The sequence below is a fragment of the Homarus americanus genome, unplaced genomic scaffold, assembly GCF_018991925.1.
Source record: "Homarus americanus isolate GMGI-L3 unplaced genomic scaffold, GMGI_Hamer_2.0 scaffold30184, whole genome shotgun sequence".
Classification (NCBI taxonomy): Eukaryota; Metazoa; Arthropoda; class Malacostraca; order Decapoda; family Nephropidae; genus Homarus; species Homarus americanus.
Window position 1 is genome coordinate 29546 of NW_024711526.1, and position 20455 is coordinate 50000.

General features: G+C 41.5%; 1 protein-coding gene across 1 annotated transcript in view; it reads right to left on the reverse strand.

Annotated features, from left to right (window-relative positions):
* Positions 1–279: 279 nt before the first annotated feature.
* The window catches only part of LOC121858592 (carcinoembryonic antigen-related cell adhesion molecule 1-like), a 37068-nt gene continuing 16892 nt past the window's right edge, over positions 280–20455 (reverse strand). Inside the window, exons 4-5 of the mRNA XM_042355095.1 lie at positions 8845–9040; positions 280–603 (exon numbers count right to left, since the gene is read on the reverse strand). Coding sequence (XP_042211029.1) covers positions 494–603; positions 8845–9040 — 306 coding nt within the window. The 3' untranslated portion in view covers positions 280–493. The remainder of the gene's footprint in view (positions 604–8844; positions 9041–20455) is intronic.

Genomic DNA, 20455 nt, shown 5'->3' on the forward strand with positions numbered 1-20455 from the left:
GTCGTTACACTCAGGGGTGCAGATTTATGATTTTTTTTTTGTTAACTGTAGGACCAGACATTGTTTACCCATTTCCAACCTTAGTTATCTCCAGCCAGCTGATAATTAATTTATAACCACCACACTTAAGTAAAATCATTGTAATTCTTCCCGCTTTTGAAATACGCTGAGGATATACATATACAGGTATACATTACTACAGTACCAACACGACCTCGGCGTGAGTAACAAGTAATACTGTACTGGTATACATATGTTTGCATCAATAAAAGGCTGTAGTGGCTTGTAATACATTATATTAATTAAGAATTAATACACAAATACCTTTGACAGTATATATAATATACAATTACATCTCTCACATATATTACTCTTCACGTTACCTTTAAATCCTCAGGGAAATACAAAGTACAGTAAACAATGGGGGTAGTCAGAGCAACGCATACAAAAACGCAGTGTGTACAAAATGCAGAGTTGTGATTGGTCAGACACATCATCTAGCAGCGAAGAGGACGAGGTTCAGGAGGACGGCGGCGCTGATTAGCCAATGATGGTTGTGTTGCTCCGCCCCGCTCTCGTGGTGCATCGCTGCTGGGAACTGTTCTGTTTTGGGAGACAATTAGCTTAATAACGGCTTCAAGGACGATGTTAACCGCATGCCATATAATGTTGACTCCCTAGTGAAAAGTGTATGATGTTAACTACCTGACGTACAATGATAACTACTTGACGTATGTTGTCAACTATGATCTTTTAGGAGATGCAATGGTGGACGATAATATTACTTTCAGTATTATATATGGTGTAAAATTGTAGTCTACTTTAGTGATGGGTTTCGGTAAATTTGTCGCCACTGGACCTCGGAAGTGACGGGCAATTTTCAGGGAATTGGGCACTGGCTGGTCTCTTCCGCGGCTATTACCACAATGAAAAACTTGTTAAGCGGAATTAATGGAATCGGAATTTCTAGGTCATTGTTGGTTAAGATTTTTTTCTGTCTCTATCTTTATGTCCGGCTGTCTGGCACTCTCACTCACACAGACGAAGATGTATGTGTGTTTGTGGTTTAGAAAGCTGTAAAATATGACAGTAGATATGATGTTGTGGTTGTTTTTAATGTGGTACAATGGTCAGTATGCTCACCTCTCAAGCGAGTGGACTCGGGTTCGATTCCCTGGCAGGGTGAAACTATGGGCAAGCTCCTTGACGTCATTTGCCTCTGTCTACCCAGCAGTAATTGGGAACCAGGATGTTAATCGATTTGCGGATCGTGTTCCGGGGTAATGGTTAGGCAGTGCAGTTGGCGAGTTGTCCGGTCTTCTCGGAATAGTCCTTGACACTGGGTCATGCAACTCGTTAACTTAGGGTGTGGTTATTGTGTTGGCGACAGCTTTTACACCTTAAACAAATTCCCGCCTAGGTGGCCCTAGGGCCGGCCATCCTGGTACACTAGGGGCAACCATTATATATTGTGTGGTAGAGAGTTCAGTGGTTTTTACAGATATATGTAGTGTTTGGAGCGGTTATAGTCAGGTACAGTGATTTTGTTGTTGGTTGTAGTGGGCTGCATGGTTCATCTCCAGAGTGAGACATGAGCGACCTCTACCTTCCATAACTCATTCCCAGCTTTTTCTTCTGGTGATGAAAGTCATTGTGCTTCCTACCCACCAATTTCAAGTGTTGTCCTAGAACAAACATGGACAGGAATTATAGACGATTTTCGGCTGTTCCTGTTAGAGTTATATCACTTATGAGACCAGTCACATTGCCTGCCTCACATACTTGCTGGCAGTGTAGCACAGAGAGTTAATACGTACTACTGCGTGTGCAAAACAAAGCCTTAGGCAATGAATAGCCATATGAAATCTTCGGTACTACATGAGGAAACATAAACTAAGAATATGAATTTGGAATGTAAGGATATATTAAGGAGTTGTAAAGGCTGCGGTAGAACATCTTGAGATCTGTTGAAATAAGATGGACAATAATTGGACTGGTTGAAATATCATTACTGAAAATTATTTAACTATCACTACATTCAGGTGGTAAGAATAGCCTGAGATAAATGTGGGTATTATTCTTGTTAACCCGAGAGTAACTAGCTGTGTACAGGTATATTGGGCAGACTCAGGCAGAGTTCTTTTCGTTAACTCTGGCTTGAGATTTGTAAGTGAAAAGCTTTAGAAGTTCATATGCATTCGTGTATATGTTTCATGGACTTTGAAAATGAAATTGGTAAAGTAGAATTTAATAACAATATGCTGCCTTGAAGTGAAATACATAATAATGGTGGATATATTACGACTAAAAATAAATTAATCATATCAACATCAATTATGAATTTTTAAAGAGAGACGTTGCCGGAAGGGAGAACAGTATAAAAGCTGACGGTAAAGTAAAATAAATAACTCGATATACAAAAGAACTCCTCTTATTACAGTTACTAAAGAGGCATTTCACAAACAGGTCAATAGATTACTGAAAAGAGGATAATAATATACTTTATGAGTTAACGATGTAAAGACGAAAATAATGATTACGTCCACATCAAAAATAAACCTTGAAATAAAAGTTATGGAAGATCAGAGTTGATTTAAATAAATGGAAATAATAGTGGATCCTAAAACAACTATAAAATGCAATGGTAAGTGTGAGAAAAATTAAAACACGATTAGCTCAAGCAAATACTGTATTCAATAATCTTGGAGACTAACCTGACCTGACCTGACCTGACCTGACCTAATCTAACCTAACCTAACGGAACATTACTTTTAGTTGTACGGTACAAGTGAGAAACGTGAACACTTCGAGCATACAACTGATCGACGCCCTCACAAGGTAGAATTCCACAGGAGAAGGTTGAAGTTAGGGTTTACTGATAGGTTAGGTTAGGTTAGATAAGCAAAACTGAGGGTTGGGGGACAAAAGGAAGGCAGAAATTGGGATGGATGAATGAAATTGAAAGTTGTGGTCGTGGGAGAGACGCAAAACCTGGGAGGATTGGTAAACACTGTTCGGAAACGCTTGAAGTGGAGCGCTGTGGGAGTGGTGGTAGTGGTGTTGTTTCAGTGGTTGTGGTGGTAGTGCCAGTGGTGTTGTTTCAGTGGTTGTGGTGGTAGTGGTGTTGTTTCAATGGTTATGGTGGTACCAGTTGTGTTGCAGAGTGGTTGTGGTGGTACCAGTTGTGTTGCAAGTGGTTGTGGTGGTACCAGTTGTGTTGCAAGTGGTTGTGGTGGTAGTGCCAGTGGTGTTATTTCAGTGGTTGTGGTGGCGGAGGGTCAGAGGTGCTCTCACACGACCCACTGAGTCGTTCATATCTATTGTCACATTCTCACCACAAAGGAAAATGACCTTTATGATCAGGACAACTTTTCTCCAATTTATTCTGATAAACACATTAAATCTTGAAGAAAAACATCGTAAACGTACATAGTCGAACGCACATATAAACGCACATACACACGCATATATAAACACATACACACATAAAAACACACATATACGAACGCATATATAAACACACATATACACGCATATATAAACACATATACGAACACACATTTATATAAACACATATATACACATAAACACACATATACGAACGCACATATAAACACACATGTACACCCATACAAGCATTGATGCATATTTACACACACACACACACACACACACACACACACACACACACACACACACACACACATGAAGGAACTATACTGAAGGAATGAAGAGATGAGGAGAGTCAGGAAGGAAATACATAAATAAAAATAAGATAAATAAATAAACAGAAAATAAAAAGATACAAGGATATTACCTAATTAACACAAACAAAACAAATAAAAACATAAACAAAACATAAAGAAGATAAACTAAGTAATAAAAAAACCTGAACAATAAAGTATATATAATTGATAAGGAAAATTATAAGAAAATCGATAATAAAGATAAAAATAATAAAAAAATAAATAATAATAATAATAATAATACAAAAACAAGAGGAACTAAAAAAAATTGCACAGAAATCACGAGAGGATTTTTCTAGTCAATAGTTTCATGTGGAAACGCTGGGATGGATAAGCCAGAAGTAGGGAGAGTGACAACGGGTGATCCAAGCGCTTTGAGTTGAGTGGGAGGTGGAGAGGGAAGGGTGAGGGAGAGAGGAGAGGGTGAAACGAGAGGGAGAAGGGTGAGGGAGAGATGAATGGGATGGGTAAGGGTGAGAGGGCGAGTGGGAGTGAGGAGGCGAGGGAAAGGTGGAGAAAAGATGAGAGGGAAGGGTGAGGGGAGAGAGGAGACGGAGGTGAAGGAGAGTGGAGTGGAGAGGGAAGGGGTGAGGGGAGAGGGGGGAGGGTGAGAGGAAAGGGTGAGGTGTGGGGAGAGGGGGAGGAGGGGGGGAGGTGAGAGGGAAGGGGTGGGGGTGAGGGAGGAGGGAAGGGTAAGAGGGTGAGAGGGGGCAGATAGAGTGAGGTGGAAAAGGAAGAATTGAGAGTGAGGTGGAAAGGGAAGGGGTGATGGGAGAGGTGAGGAGGGAGATGAGAGTGGGGAGATGGAGAGAGAGCAGGGGTGAGATAAGGGAGGGTGAGAGTAAGAGTGGAGAGAGGGACGGATAAAAGAATTGAGAGGTGAGAGGAAATTAGAGTAAAGTGGAAAGGAGACGTCGTAAGGGAAGAGGAAAAGGAGAAAGATGAGAGGAGACTGAGAGAAGTAGAGAGAGAGAGAGAGAGAGAGACAGAGAGAGAGACAGAGACAGAGAGAGAGAGAGAGAGAGATTGCAGAGATGGCTGTGGGGGGGGGGTAAGAGTCTTTGATCATAAGTTTGTAAAGGAAACTCACTCATCAATTCTCAAAGGCATTTCCAAAGGCATTTCACGCCATCTGCCTCTAATGGTGTGTATGGCTGGGTGACGTGCCAAGACGGTTCCACTGTGAGGATTTTTAGGCTGTTGTTATAATGAGGTATAATGAGACACCTTGACGAGGGGGTCAGGGGGGGGTTGAGGGGTCAGGGGGGTAGGGGGATGGGTGAGGGAGGTCAGGGGGAAGGGGGTGAGGAGATGGGTCTGGGAGGCCAAGGGAGGGGGTAGGGGGATGGGTCAGGGGAGGGGGAATTAGATATTTAAGGGGTAATAAGGGTAATTAATTAATGAGCTATTCTTAACTTCATGAAGTATTTAGCTTTAGGTGTACATCTGGCAGTGCAGTTGTATGTATTAATTGTGAAGCGTAACTCGATGTGCTGCCGTGTGTGGTAAGAACGTATCGTACTTCATGATTATTAAATAGTGTTGCCAAGAATCAAATTTATAGAGGGCGAATTTTTTATTTTTTAATTATTTTTCTTAAGCTTTACGAATGTACGAATGGGATATATTTATGCTTAGTACTTTAGTTATCGTAGTCGAGGGGTTAAGTCATCGTATTCATGGGGTTAAGTTATCGTACTGATGGTGTTAAGTTATCGTACTCATGGGATTAAGTTATCGTACTCATGGGGTTAAATTATCATACTCCAGGGGTTGAATCATCGTATTCAAGGGGTTAAATCATCGTACTCAAGAGGTTAAGTTATCATTCTTAAGGGGTTAATTCATCGTACACAAAGGGTTGAATCATCATACTCAAGGGGTTATATCATCGTACACTGCAACTGGAACACCTAAATCGAGATACAACAACAACAACAACAACAACAAGTCCCGGTATATTTGTAAACAACTCGTTCAGATCAGTCAAAGAAAATTTAAGTCGTACTGGAAACAAATTTATGTGTTTGGTTAAATTATTTCAACTCTTAGCGCGGAATAGTGATGTGTGTGTAAATGTCTATACGATGTAAATGTGTGTAAATGGTAATGTAAATGTATAAAGGTTGTAAATGTGTATAATATGTAAATATGGGTGTAAATGTTAAAAAAAAGAGGTTAATGTGTGTCCGTGTGTAAATATCAATAAGGTTGTGAATGCGTGTGCAAATATAAGGTTAAAATGTGTGTGTAAATGTATACGATATGTGTGTAAATGTTAATAAGATGTAAATGTGTGTGTAAATGTCTCCATAAACATAGTCAAGACGGGGAGAGAAAGACGCCTCAGGCAGGAGAGAGGCTACTGCCCTCTGTAAGCGGTCGAACGTTCGTCTGGCGTAGTTTCCTTAAGTGTGTCATTCTGGGGTGGAGGAGAGGCAGGCGAACGTTCGACTGAGGATGGAGGGGATTCGCCAGGCGGTGCTGATTGCTCGTATGAACCTAAGATATTGGTAAGACATTTCTATCTTCAGGTGTCCCCTCACAGCGCCTCCACCAGCAGTCAACAGTGCCTGCCGCTCCATTCTCCAACCAATACTGAACACCTTTTGAAAGTTACGCCAGACGAACGTTTTTCGCCTGCACTGGCACTCTCTTATATCTGAACCTGTATTAAAACCCCTACATGTTCCCTAAACCCAGACGTGTACCCTGTATCCTATGTGTACTTAAAGCCATACAAGTACTTAGTACCGTATGTGTACTTAAAGCCTTACACGTACCCTGTACCGTATGTGTACTTAAAGCCTTACACGTACCCTGTACCGTATGTGTACTTAAAGCCGTACCTGCACCTTACCTCTGGTCACACACTTCCTCTAATTTGAATGGAAAAACGAAAAACACGCCCATTATCTTCAGTGGAAAATATATTACATTTCATATTCATTTATTATGGTAATAACGACCTGATATGACCCGATATTCACTTGGGCGTTTTACATTGGGCGTGCGCTGATTTTAATGCAAATTGTCCCATTACGTGACAATGCTTTTTCATTAAATTAAATGGGTTGTAATTTGCTCTCTCTCACTCTCGCCCCATTTCCCCGGGTTATCTCTCGTCCAGTCGTCTTGCGGCGTTCGTAGGATGTTAGGGATTCGAGCGTGTCGTTCACCTGACCGTGGAAGTATCCGTCGTACCAATGTGATAACTCCTCCTCGGATGGATAGATTTTGTTGAAACTTGGCAGAGACGTTGATCCTCGCAGCACCTCACGCGAGTATGATAATCGTAACGATCCATTATCTAAACCACGGGAGATTGAGGATCTTCGGTGAAATAACATGTTTTCGACTTCATGGAAACGCAGACACGCGGCGACATGATTTTAATCCGAGATTGTTTTTGTTGTTGTCTCATACGCTATGGATCATTTGTATGTTGGTAAATAGTTAAGGTCACAAACACTCAGCCAAAATCACAGTTTGTGGTAATACACTTGGGAGAAATACCTGTATCAGTGTTTGTCCTGAACCCGTGTACCTGTGCTGTCTCCTGTTAAATGTTTGAAAACTGAATCTGAATTTGAATATAAATTAAGCAATTTTAGATACATTTTTATTGATATTATGATACTTCTATTAGCTAAAAAAATACCTGTACCTGTACCTTCACCTGTAATTGTGCTAGTACTATTGTTTCTGTAATGTTTTGTATCTAAATTTGAATGAAGCTTAATGGATTTTTGATACGGTTTCTTTAAAATATTATACTGCTGCTGGCTGTAAGTGTCTGCACCAGCGTTTGTACTGTTACTACTGAATATATGTTTTGAATTTACATAATGTACCAGGACGTGTGGTGGCAGCAACACACAACCTTAACACACACAGTAGTGTTCATAGCAGAGGTGACCAGCCCGTGTTTAAACCAGACTCATGTAAAACAGAAAGAAAAGTAAAAACAAAATATAATCTCTCATCTAAAAAGAGACAAGAATAAGCAATACCTCAGGTGGGTTTTAGCTCTTTTATACTAAATAGGAAAAAAAAAATCTACAAATCCAGCGTTAAAAAAATCTCTGTCACGTGCTTGGTTTATCATAGAGAAAAATAACAAGAATTAATTTTTAATGTAAAAGAAAGAAGAGAGAAAAGGCAAAGAATTCCGTATAATTTTGGAGAAATATATTACCAAATAAAACACAAAACAACTTAAAAAAAAATCCAAAATCAGGCGTTTAAAAACTCCTTTACATTCTGTCACGTGATTGGTTTATCAGAGTGGTCACCATGGCAACATTACCGTATTTTACGATGCCGTTTACTCCTTTATACTCTGAGAACGTAAATTCTTCCCCTCCTTAAGTGACACTTTAAGAAAAGACTGCGACTGATAAAAATATATTAGTGTGTTCTGAGTGTTTTGAGAACACTTACGGGAGGAATTGTCATTGTGTAAAAGACTTCTTGACTACTTGGAGGAAGTTTTGATTGGTTGTGATGGAGAGAGGCAGTGACCATGAGGGAGAGTTAGAGGTGTACCGAGGGACCCTTCAGATAAAATGGAAAGGTATGACATTAAAGCTTCTATTCAATCTGATGGTGTGTGTGTGTGTGTGTGTGTGTGTGTATGCACCAGCAGGTACACACGCGTACACCTACCTTCACAACCAAACACGCATACTCGTATACACACCAAAATACTGTACAGACAACACTACATTATCCAGCAGGATGTGTACCGACTCACTTATTGGGTAATAACGGGGACGCTGTCACTGTACCACACTACTGTACTGTACCACACTGCTGTACTAGGCTATACTGTACAATACTGTACTAAATTACTATACTGTATCACACTTTTATACTGTACCACACTGTACCACATTATTATACTGTACCATATGTACTAAACTGCTATACTGTATCACATTGAACCGCACTACAATACTGTACCATACTGTATCACACTACTATACTGTACCATACTGTATCACACTACTACACTGTACCACACTACTATACTGTACCACACAACTATAATGTACCACAACACACAGTCTACTGGCCTTCACTCCATGTGACTAACCATCAACTATGAAGACTGTGGTAGTAGCGGGGAGGGCGGTGTGTGGGTGGCAGGTGTAGTTCCCCGCGTCACCTGGCGCCGCCCGCACCACTGACAGCCGTGACGTCACCACCCCGACGCCCGCCTCCGTGTGGATGCTGACCCCGCCCCGTGGCCCTGAGATGGTCACCTGTGTTCCGTTGTGCTGCCACTCTACCTGAAACACCAACATGGAGATGGTGGTCGTTACAGAGGGTTACTTCACCTCATGAAACGTCACATAACGTCACATAGCGTCACATAGCGTCAAATAGGAATATGTTATGATGTACTATGTCATATTGCGTCATGTAGGTCCATGTTATAATGAGTTACACAGCATGCCCTAAAACTGATTAGGATTTTGCTGTGTAACTCATATCGTCACATAAGGCCATGTTATATTGTCTACCATCACATAGTCACATAGAATCACAAAGGGTTATGATAATATTGTTTACCATCACATAGTCACATAGAATCACAAAGGGTTATGATAATATTGTTTACCATCACATAGTCACATAGAATCACAAAGGGTTATGATAATATTATTCACCATCACATAAAATCAGACACCTATATTAACCTATGCACCAATATGATAAAACATGGTGGTACTGACGCAACGGAGCTGAAATTCCTTCCGAAGTGCCACTCATAAATATCACTCAGAAGCGCCACTCACAAGTGCAACTCAGAGTGAAAAGTAAAAATGGCCGCCGAACATGGGCTTATTAAAACTGAGGACGACTGACGTAATGAGAGAGAGAGAGAGAGAGAGAGAGAGAGAGAGAGAGAGAGAGAGAGAGAGAGCCACTATCTTCACACTCGCTCTTATACTTGTACTGATATATAAACTTAACTTAAATCTGTATTTGCACTTGACCTGTACCTGTATTAACCTGTAATTGAACTATCTCAGACCTGACGGCACATTGGGGACATTGTACACTAAACCGTCGGTCCAGAAGAGGGCACTGCACTCGACTCTCTTCACTCCCCAAACTGTAAAATTAGGTATCCATTTACAATTGGTAAGGCTATGGGTACCTTACGATCGATTCAGCGACCCAGAGTACAGGAGGCGAGTGCTGTGTCCACTAGATCGCCGCTTCCCTACCTAAGCCTGTACTTGTACCTAAACCATTAACTGTACCTACACTGTATTTGTACTTCAGTCTGCACATGTAATTGTCCTTAAACCGGCAACTAGAGTACACCTAAAGCTGTGGTTGTGCGGTTACCTGGCACTGTAATTAAATCGTTATCGCTGAATAAGTTTTCAAATTTGAATCAAATAAACAGTCACAATATCTCGGCTCTTGAATAGCTTCCCCACTTGCCACTCGAGCCTCCCCATTGGCCAAGGCCCCACCAATCAGCGAGGACCTCTGTTTTGATACTCGGTGACCCGATAGAATCAGCCAATCACCGATAACGACACGGATGGGTGCGGCGAGTCAAACGCACTTTTAATCTGATCAAAAACTGAAGTTATTTTTGTACTAAAACTTTTCCAGAAATCTCCTCGTGTTTTTCTTTTATTAGTGCACACACACACACACACACACACACACACACACACACACACACACACATGTTACACCAAATAGCGACAATTACCAGTTAGAAATAAATTCTACTGTACATACTTTATCTTTTCATGGACCTTCTGCCTCGTCATGGACGATCATGTACAGTAGATACCAAAATTCAGAACATATAAATGAATAGTTTTATACATGACATAACCTAATGTACTTGAGGTATAATTTGGAGATCTTCTGATAGTAAACGACGTCTTATATGAAACAGCAAATTTTAATATATAAGAATTATTTTTTATTAAGTTGTAGTAATAAAAATAATATATATCCATTTGGCAAAACTGTCAGTTGCCCTTAAAAGCTTATTTAGCGTAACACACATACACATTATATTATATTATATTATATTATATATTATATATTATATTATATTATATATTATATATATTATATATATATATATATATATATATATATATATATATATATATATATATATATATATATATATATACAGGTATATTAAAAAAAAATAGTCGAGTACTCTCGTCTCGACACAGAAAACACCGTCTCTCTCCCACAGTCCCGCTGAGTTGTGAAGCTCTGTGTCCCGCCTGGCTGATCATCACAGACGGGAAGCATATCCCCTGAGTCCACCAGCATTTCCTTCCATCCCCTGAGCCTACCAGCCATCCCTCTTTTGAGCCAACCAGCCCCACCTCTCCTGAACCCACCAGCCCTCCTTCTCCTGAGCCCACCTTCCCCTGAGGCCGCAAGCCCACCCTACACTGAACCCACCTGGCCCCTCTGCCTTGAGCCCACCAGCTCATCGTCCCCTGAACCCACCTGTCACCCACCAGCTCACCCTCCCCTGAACCCATCTGTCACCCACCAGCTCACCCTCCCCTGAACCACCATCCCCCATCAACTCACCTCCCGGAGCCCACCTGATTTCCCCTGGCCCTCTTTACTGAACTTATTTCTTTGAGCCCACCAGCTCACCCTCCCTGAACCATCTGCCTGGCTCACCTTCCCTGAACCTGTCCTCCATCAACTCACCCTCCCCGGAGCCCACCTGTTCCCCACCCTTGAACCCATCATCCCCTGAGTCCAGGAGTCTTTACTCCACCCCAACACACCTGCCCCCACTTCACCCCGGCCTACTAGACATCCCTCCCTCCACCCTAACCTACCAGCACTCCTTCCCTCCACAAATCCCTGGCCTCCCTCCCTCCACTAACCTACCAGCCTCCTTCCCTCACCCCCAGTCCACAACCTCCCTCCCTCCCTCCCTCCCTAACCTATATTTCCTCCTTCCCTCTACCCCAGCCACCAGCCCTCCCTCCTCCTCCACCTAACCTACCAGCACTCCTTCCCTCCACTGACCCACCAGCCCTCCCTCCCTCACCTAACCTGCAAGCACTCCTTCTCACCCCGACCCTGGCCTCCTCCTCCCTCCCACCTAACCTGGCCCTCCTTCCCTCTACCCCGACCCTAGCCCTCCCTCCCTCCACCTAACCTACCAGCCCTCTTTCCCTCTACTGACCTGGCCCTCCTCCGCCCTCCCTCCACCCTAACCCCCTAGCACTCTTCCCTCCACCCCCGACCCACCAGCCCTCCCTCCCTCCACCCTAACCTACAGCCTCCTTCCCTCTACCCCGACCCACTAGCCACTCCTCTCCCTCCACTAACCTACCAGCCCTCCTTCCCTCCACCCGATCCACCAGCCCCCACTCCACCCTCCAGCCCTGCCCCCCTCCACCCCATGTCGCTGTTAGGTGGTATGGCTCTCAGAATCAAACACAAATTCCCCCTATCTCTTTGTAACCAGTTTGGGGGGGACGGTGTGGCTCTCAAAAGTTCAAAATAAAAACAACAATAACAACCCATTTATCTCTTTCTCTATCAGCTTGTTGGATGTCGTGGCTCGTTAACTCAGTAAAATATTAAAAGATAAATTGATCTTTTTACTATTAAGAGGAGACAATTATATAATGTTTTAGATCTGAAAGACAAGAGAAAAAAGTCCTTTACCTCCATCTTCATCCATCGATCTACTTGTACCTCTCTCTCTCTCTCTCTCTCTCTCTCTCTCTCTCTCTCTGTCTGTCTTGTAGGTAAAAAAAAATAGCATTGTCATGTTCTCCCTCACTAACTGAAGGTGTATTTACCTTTACCTCTTCTCTCCACCACCACACGGTATTCACACACGTAAACCAATTAAGGAATTATTATCACAGAGAGACGCTACGTTACTCAAGACTCTCGCTGCGGCAAAGATTGAGACAGGTTTGTGTGCCCCTTGTGTGAGAGATGGTATATAAAGCAGTTTGATTCTATTATTGTGTATGACTACGTTAAGTATGTTTTTTAGGTGTATATCTGCCGTACGTATGTTGAGTAGTTTTGTATACGAAGAGATTGGCTTAAGTATAGCAAATTCTATCTAGGATAAAAATTGATATTGATGAGTCATTGTATTTCAGAGATTAATTTAGAGTGTGTGTGTGTGTGTGTGTGTGTGTGTGTGTGTGTGTGTGTCTGTGTGTGTGTGTGTGTGTGTGTGTGTGTGTGAGATGATAATGAAGCAGGTTAATTACACTATCAAGGTGTATATAACTAACATGATTATGGTCACTTTCCTAACACCTTGTTTATGTTTAAGTATTGAGTCACTTTAGGCTTTGTGTTTTTAAGCCATTTTATAAACTAAGTTAACTCCATTATTACACGTATATAAAAAAAAACCCACATATCTTACTAGACATTAGGAACATATAGCAAGCTTGACCTATAACCATATATAACATCGTGATATAGAAAACTCATATATCATCATTCTATACCACATATACTTCTTAGGGATTTTTGTCAGGAATAAACTCGTTATCTGGATAAACATCATTCTATACCACATATACTTCTTAGGGAAAGTATTTTTTTCAGGAATAAACTCGTAATCTGGCTAAACAAGTGTGGTGGAACAAATCATTTCATGGCGTCTGGGAGTATTTGCATATAAACCAGACCCTGATGCTAGGAGGTATTTTACATGTTCGGGTTGATTGGCAATATGAATGTACACCTTTAGCACCTCAGTAAATCTTTCAACTGATAACAGAGACACACACAAATGGATCACTTCCCTGGCTGTGTATGCGTTCACCAATCACCTGAGTAGGAAAGCAGAGTGTCATTAATTGTTATAGCGTAATGAGAGAGAGAGAGAGAGAGAGAGAGAGAGAGAGAGAGAGAGAGAGAGAGAGAGATACCAAGGTGTAAAAAAAGGCCTTTCCGGGTCAGTCATTCAAGGAAATCCGTCAAAGGAGCCGGATTGGGTAATGGTCAGGACTCAGATGTCAAAAAAATAGAAAAGAGAAAGCGGGTTCCTATATATATATATAATCCGCTGGTCAGTGTGGAAGGTTCTTGACCAGCGCCGATCCTTTGATGGTGAGGGCGGCTCCTTGACGCTCTGATCCCAAGCCCTCTGTGTGGTGGTGGTGGTGGCATTGTGGTAGTGGTTCATTGTTGTGGTTGCTGGTGGTTGATTATAGTGGTTGTGGTTGGTGATGGTTGATTGTGGTTGATGGTGGTTGTGATGGTAGTGGTGTGTGGCAGTGGTGTGTGTTAGTGGTATGTGGCAGTGGTGTGTGGCAGTGGTGTGTGGTAGTGGTGTGTGGCAGTGGTGTGTGGTAGTGGTGTGTGGTAGTGGTGTGTGGTAGTGGTAGGTGTTATAGGTGTGTGGTAGTGGTGTGTGGTAGTGGTGTGTGGTAGTGGTGTGTGTTAGTGGTGTGTGGTAGTTGTAAGTGGTAGTGGAGGCTCTACCATCACCTCTACCACTCCAACTACCAGTACTACCAATAAAAAACTAAAACAAGTGATACTTTCCCTTCTATCGCTGCTACTATTGCTACCACTATTTTACTACAACAAAAACTAAGTCTAATTTTACAACGACAAGCACTACAATTACTACACAGAATCTACCACAACCACCATCACTACTACCACCACTACCACCAGCCCACTCACCACTACCACCATCCCACTCACCACTACCCTCACTACTACAACCACTACCACCATCCCACTCACCACTACCCTCACTACTACAACCACTACCACCATCCCACTCACCACTACCCTCACTACTACAACCACTACCACCATCCCACTCACCATCACCATCACTACTATCACCAGTACCACCATCAGCTCACATTGACCCCCAAACCACCGTCCCCAGGAGAAATTAACACAGCCTATAAGGGCGAATCTTCCGTTACATTCTCAACGGTAAATACGACTCACATTTACCCTGTGATGGAGTGGGGTAATCACAATACATCTCTGGTGTAGTGCTGGAGGCTCGCTGTCACACTATTTAATAATTACGACACTGTAAATGCCAATAGATGGTCGAGCTTCTTTTTAACTGGTAAGACACACTTCCCTTTGTTATTGGATCGTCGGCTGGAGCAGTTTGTTGTCGTAGGAGAAGGATAATTTTTTTTGGTGGTGTTTAGTAGATATTTATGTATTTTCTTTTGTTTCTTATTGTTGTTCTTTTATTTGTTTTTATTAAATGGTGTTAAATAATTTTAGTGTTAAATTTATCGAGGAACATTTGTTAAAGTTAACTTTTTGAAGGAAGTAGTTGTTATTACTGCACTTCAACAACTAAGGTCTTTAAACGGGAAATAAGTTTAGTAATTCCATTATTCAAACAACATTTCAAAACTTCTAGGAAATATAAAATTCTCCAGAGTACGAAGAAGTTGACTTTAGGTGTTTAGTGATTGTTCTTTTGTGTTTTAACGTAGGGAAACATTTTTCCTCCTGTATTTTATGATTGGGGAAACGTTTTATTGTTCTTGGCATATATGGTGAGGCTTTATTTAATTTTATCCAATGGAAAAGTTTTTTTTTGTGTGCGCGTTTGTTTGGTGCATATGTCTTTTATTCTATGTTTGGGACACAGCCAAATGTTTGGTTTATGGTGGATAGGATTTTTTTTTTGTGATTGGTGTATGGAGGGAAATATTTTCTTTACGATCAGGGAATTATTATTGAGGGAGTGTTTTAGTGAGAGGAGTAGAGAGAAAGTTTACTCTGGATTTGGAGTGTGGTGGAAACGCTGGCTTATGCTCCGTAACACACCATGTATGATTATGTAGCACACCATGTATGATAACGTAACACACCATGTATGGTTGCGTAACACACCATGTATGATTATGTAACACACCATGTATGATTACGTAACACGCCATGTATGATTACGTAACACACCATGTATGATTACGTAACACACCATGCATGATTACGTAACACACCATGTATGATTATGTAACACACCATGTATGATTAGCACACCATGTATGATTACGTAACACACCATGTATGATTACAAAACACATCATGTATGGCTGCGTAACACACCATGTGTGATTATGTAGCACACCATGTATGATTACATGCTTTTACCATGTAATTACGTAACACACCACGATAGCCAGTTAGCACATGGCCAGCCGATTCACCATGGCTTACACCATGTATGATTACAAAACACACCATGTATGGTTGCGTAACACACCATGTATGATTACGTAACACACCATGTATGATTGAGTAACAGACCATGTATGATTACATAACACACCATGTATGATTGCGTAACACACCATGTATGATTACGTAACACACCATGTATGATTGAGTAACAGACCATGTATGATTACATAACACACCATGTATGATTGCGTAACACACCATGTATGATTACATAACACACCATGTATGATTATGTAACACACCATGTATGATTACAAAACACACCATGTATGGTTGCGTAACACACCATGTATGATTGCGTAACACACCATGTATGATTACATAACACACCATGTATGATTGCGTAACACACCATGTATGATTGCGTAACACACCATGTATGATTACATAACACACCATGTATGATTGCGTAACACACCATGTATGATTGCGTAACACACCATGTATGATTATATAACACACCATGTATGATTACGTAACACACCATGTATGATTACATAATACACCATGTATGATTACGTAACACATCATGTATGATTACGTAACACACCATGTATGATTACGTAACACATCATGTATGATTACTTAACAAACAATTCTGTATACTTTAAGCTAATAGACAGCGGCTTTGTGTATGTCATGGCCATATATACTGTATGCTATGTATTATTATATAAACACATAAAATTATACATTAAGTAATCAAAAGGTGCTTAAAATGGTGTAGATAATAGTCGCACACACACACACACACACACTGCTATTTTTGAAACAAGAGAGTTGACTTGGACTGAGAGGGGTGGGGAGGGAGGGGGCAGGTGGGGAGGGAGGGCACCGGGTAGAGACCAAATTACTGAGTTAATTAAGCGTTCTGTGTTGGAATAATAATAATAATAGCACGAAAAAAATCATAAATGGAGAGAGAAAGACATGGAGGTGTAGCTGTTTAATTCTGCTACCAGTGTGTGTGTGTGTGTGTGTGTGTGTGTGTGTTTATGGTACTCGATACCTTATGTCTGTCTCTCTATTTTTCTATTTCTTTTTATCTGTCCCTCTCTCTTTCTATATCAGGATAACACGTCTCACTTTGTCTCAGTCTCTCACTTTGTCGTCTCAGTCTCTCACTTTGTCTCAGTCTCTCACTTTGTCTCAGTCTCTCACTATCTCTCCCTCACTCAAAAAAACCCACCTAACAAACAACTAACTCCTGCAAACCAACTAACAGCAAAATTAAAATTCATAAAAAAATTTCCCCTCACTCATAAAATAAAAATCTACACCAGAGGGAAAAAAAATATGTGGAATAAAACTCTTCAACGCCACCACCCATTATGGAGAGGAGGAGGAGGAGGAGGAGGAGGAGGAGGTTAGAGAAGGCTGTTGGAGGAAGAAAAGGAAGTTGGAGAAGGCTGTTGGAAGAGGTAGGAGGAGAACGTACAAAGCCAAGTGTTCCTGAAGAAGGCAGAGGAGAAGAAGAAGAAGAAGAAGAAGAAGGAGGAGGAGGAGGAGTAATCATTAACAACCACATCGAAGGTCTAACTGCCAGAGGTTGTGGTGTGTGTGTGTGTGTGTGTGTGTGTGTGTAGTTTGGTGTGACATCAGGATTCTGTAGATGATAAAAACGCGGAATTGACGGAAGGAGGAGAGAGTTTACAAGACAGATCGGTGTATGAAGACAGAGGGAAGGGCATTGTGAGGTGAGAACATAAGAACATAAGAAAATAAAGAGTCTGCAATAGGCCGGTTGGCCTGTGCATGGCAGCTCCTGTCGAGAGTTACTGCCACTCTCTATCATCCATGAATCTATCCAGCCTCATTTTGAAACTTTCCAGAGTTCCCGCACTTACTGCAAAGTTGCTAAGCTTGTTCCACTCGTCCTCCACCCTATTTGTGAACCAGTTTCTTCCTATCTCCCTCCTAAACCTAAACTTATCCAACTTGAATCCGTTGCTCCGAGTCCTATCCTGCTTGGATATCATAAGAACTTTATCTATATCCTCTTTATTGATTCCTTTCACCCACTTAAATACTTCTATCATATCTCCCCGCACTCTTCGTCTTTCTAGGGAATGCAAGTTAAGTTTCTTTAGCCTATCCTCATATGGAAGGTTTCTAAGTCCCGGAATCATTTTTGTCATTCTTCGCTGCACCGACTCTAGTGAATTGATATCCATTCTACAATAAGGACACCAGAACTGAACCGCATAATCGAGGTGCGGCCTAACTAGCGCAAGATATAGTTGCAATAAGACCTCTGCACTCTTGTTACTTACACTTCTAGATATAAAACCCAATACTCTGTTTACCTTACTTCGAACATTAACGCACTGTTTTCTAGGCCGTAGGTCCGGGATTACAAGTACCCCTAGGTCTCTTTCACAAGTCAGGGTGATGTATAGGTGAGGTGAGGTGAGGTGAGGTGGGGGTGAGGTTAGGTTAGGAAGGAACAAAATGAAGGAATGAAGGAAATGCGTATGACGAAAGGATACCAAGGAAATTGAAAATGAAGATGCATAAGGCCAATGATGATATATGGAATGGGGAGAGAAGGTAGAGGGAGGTGGGGGGGGGAGGGAAGGGGGTAAGGAAGGTCACGTGAACTGAGGGAGATAAAAGAGGGTGGGAAGAAAGAATATTTTGGTGGGAACGGAGATGAGAAAACGTTGCGGTGGAAATTGGGAGTGTCACTGTTAGGACAGGTTGAGAGGAGAGAATATCAGAGCACAAGTATAGGAGTGACGTGTGTAAACAATGAGATGGGAGAAATAAGGCTGGGGAGATGTGTTGATGTGGTAGGAGGAAGAAGGAAGAAGAAGGAGGGGGAAGAAAAAGGAAGAGGAAGAAAGAAGAAGAAACCAGTGAGAAGAAAATAAGAGTTGATTACAATGTTAAGACGTGGAGAACATGAGGTTAGGAGAGAGGGAGGAGGAGGATGAAGAGAGAGGAATGTGAAGGAGACAAATTCATGAAGTCGATCCCTAACTTCTGGAAACGGGTAAAAGAAGACGAGAAAGAACGAGAAGAAGAAGAACGAGAATAAGAATAATAAGAAGAATATCCAGGTACACATAAGAACATAAGAATGGAGGAAACTGCAGCGGGCCAATTAGCTCATACTGGGAAGTCCCATTTACACCCAACCCCTATTGCTCATATATCCATCCAACCTATGTTTGAAGCTATCCATCGTATTCGAGTTAATGATGATGTTTGGTAACTTGTTCCATTCATCCACTACTCTATTTCCAAACCTATGTTTACCTATCTCGCGCCTAAAATTAAATTTGTCTAATTTAAAACCATTGCTTAGTTGCATAAATTCGAAGAAAAAAAAACTAAGCCGCTGAAAAAAATAATAATTCTACGCCTTGACGGAACATATAAGACCTAATTGGGGTTTTCAGTGTGTAGGTAAATGAAAGGACAACAACCTGTGATGTTGGAAATCATTTGCATACTGTCTAGGTCAGTTTAATTGTTAGTTAGGTGAGTTATTTCTATAGTTTCTAGGTAAGACACTTGCATACTGCTTACTTAAGTCTTTGGAATATTGTTTAAGTAAGTCATTAGTCGTCTATTTTAGATTAATTTACTTTCTTCTCATGTTCTCAACTTGTATAGGTACTTCATTTACATATTGTTCTGGATAGCAATTTACATACTGCATATGTGAGGAGCGCAGCATGCCAGTGAATACAGTGCTCACTTCCTGTCGAGTTCCACTGAATCGACCCCGGTGCACTCCCAGTCCACCTAGGTGTAAGTGGGTACCTAAGTTTACAAATTAGGGAGGTGAATACAGTATAGTAAAGCACCGGCCACACTGTCTCCTTTTATACCGAAGATTTTGTATACTGTCATGCCCATGGGATCCACATACGTAATTCATCTACATAGTACATTTATAAGTCATTTAGGTGTTGTCTCCTTAAGTCATCTACATAATGTTCAGGTGACTCACATGCTGTCATCAGGGCTTATATACATACACACCAGGTAAATCATTTGCGTAATACCTGTGTGAATCATTTACATATTGTCTAGTTATTATACACTAAGTAAATGATATGTCTACTGTTCGTGATTCACATACTGTAAATTATTTGTGTATACTCTATATAAGGGATTTGTATACTGTAGGCGAGTTATTTACATACTGGAGTGAAGTCATTTACATTCTTTCTTCTGTTCTTGAGTCATTAATTCAACTCTCCTTTGATCTTGTGACCGCTTGTAAAGAAGGCGCCACCGTAAAAGGCTTTCAGAGATAATGAGTAGGGAGAAAGGGGGAGCAGGGAGAAGGGAGGAGAGAGGGGGAGAGTGGAGAAGAGGGGAGAGTGGAGAAGGGAAGAGAGGGGGAAGAGAAGAGAGGGTGGAGAAGGAAGGAGGTAAGGAGAGTGGAGAAGGGAGGAGAGGGGGAAGAAGTAGAGGGGTGGAGAAGGAAGGAGTGTAAGGGGAGGGAG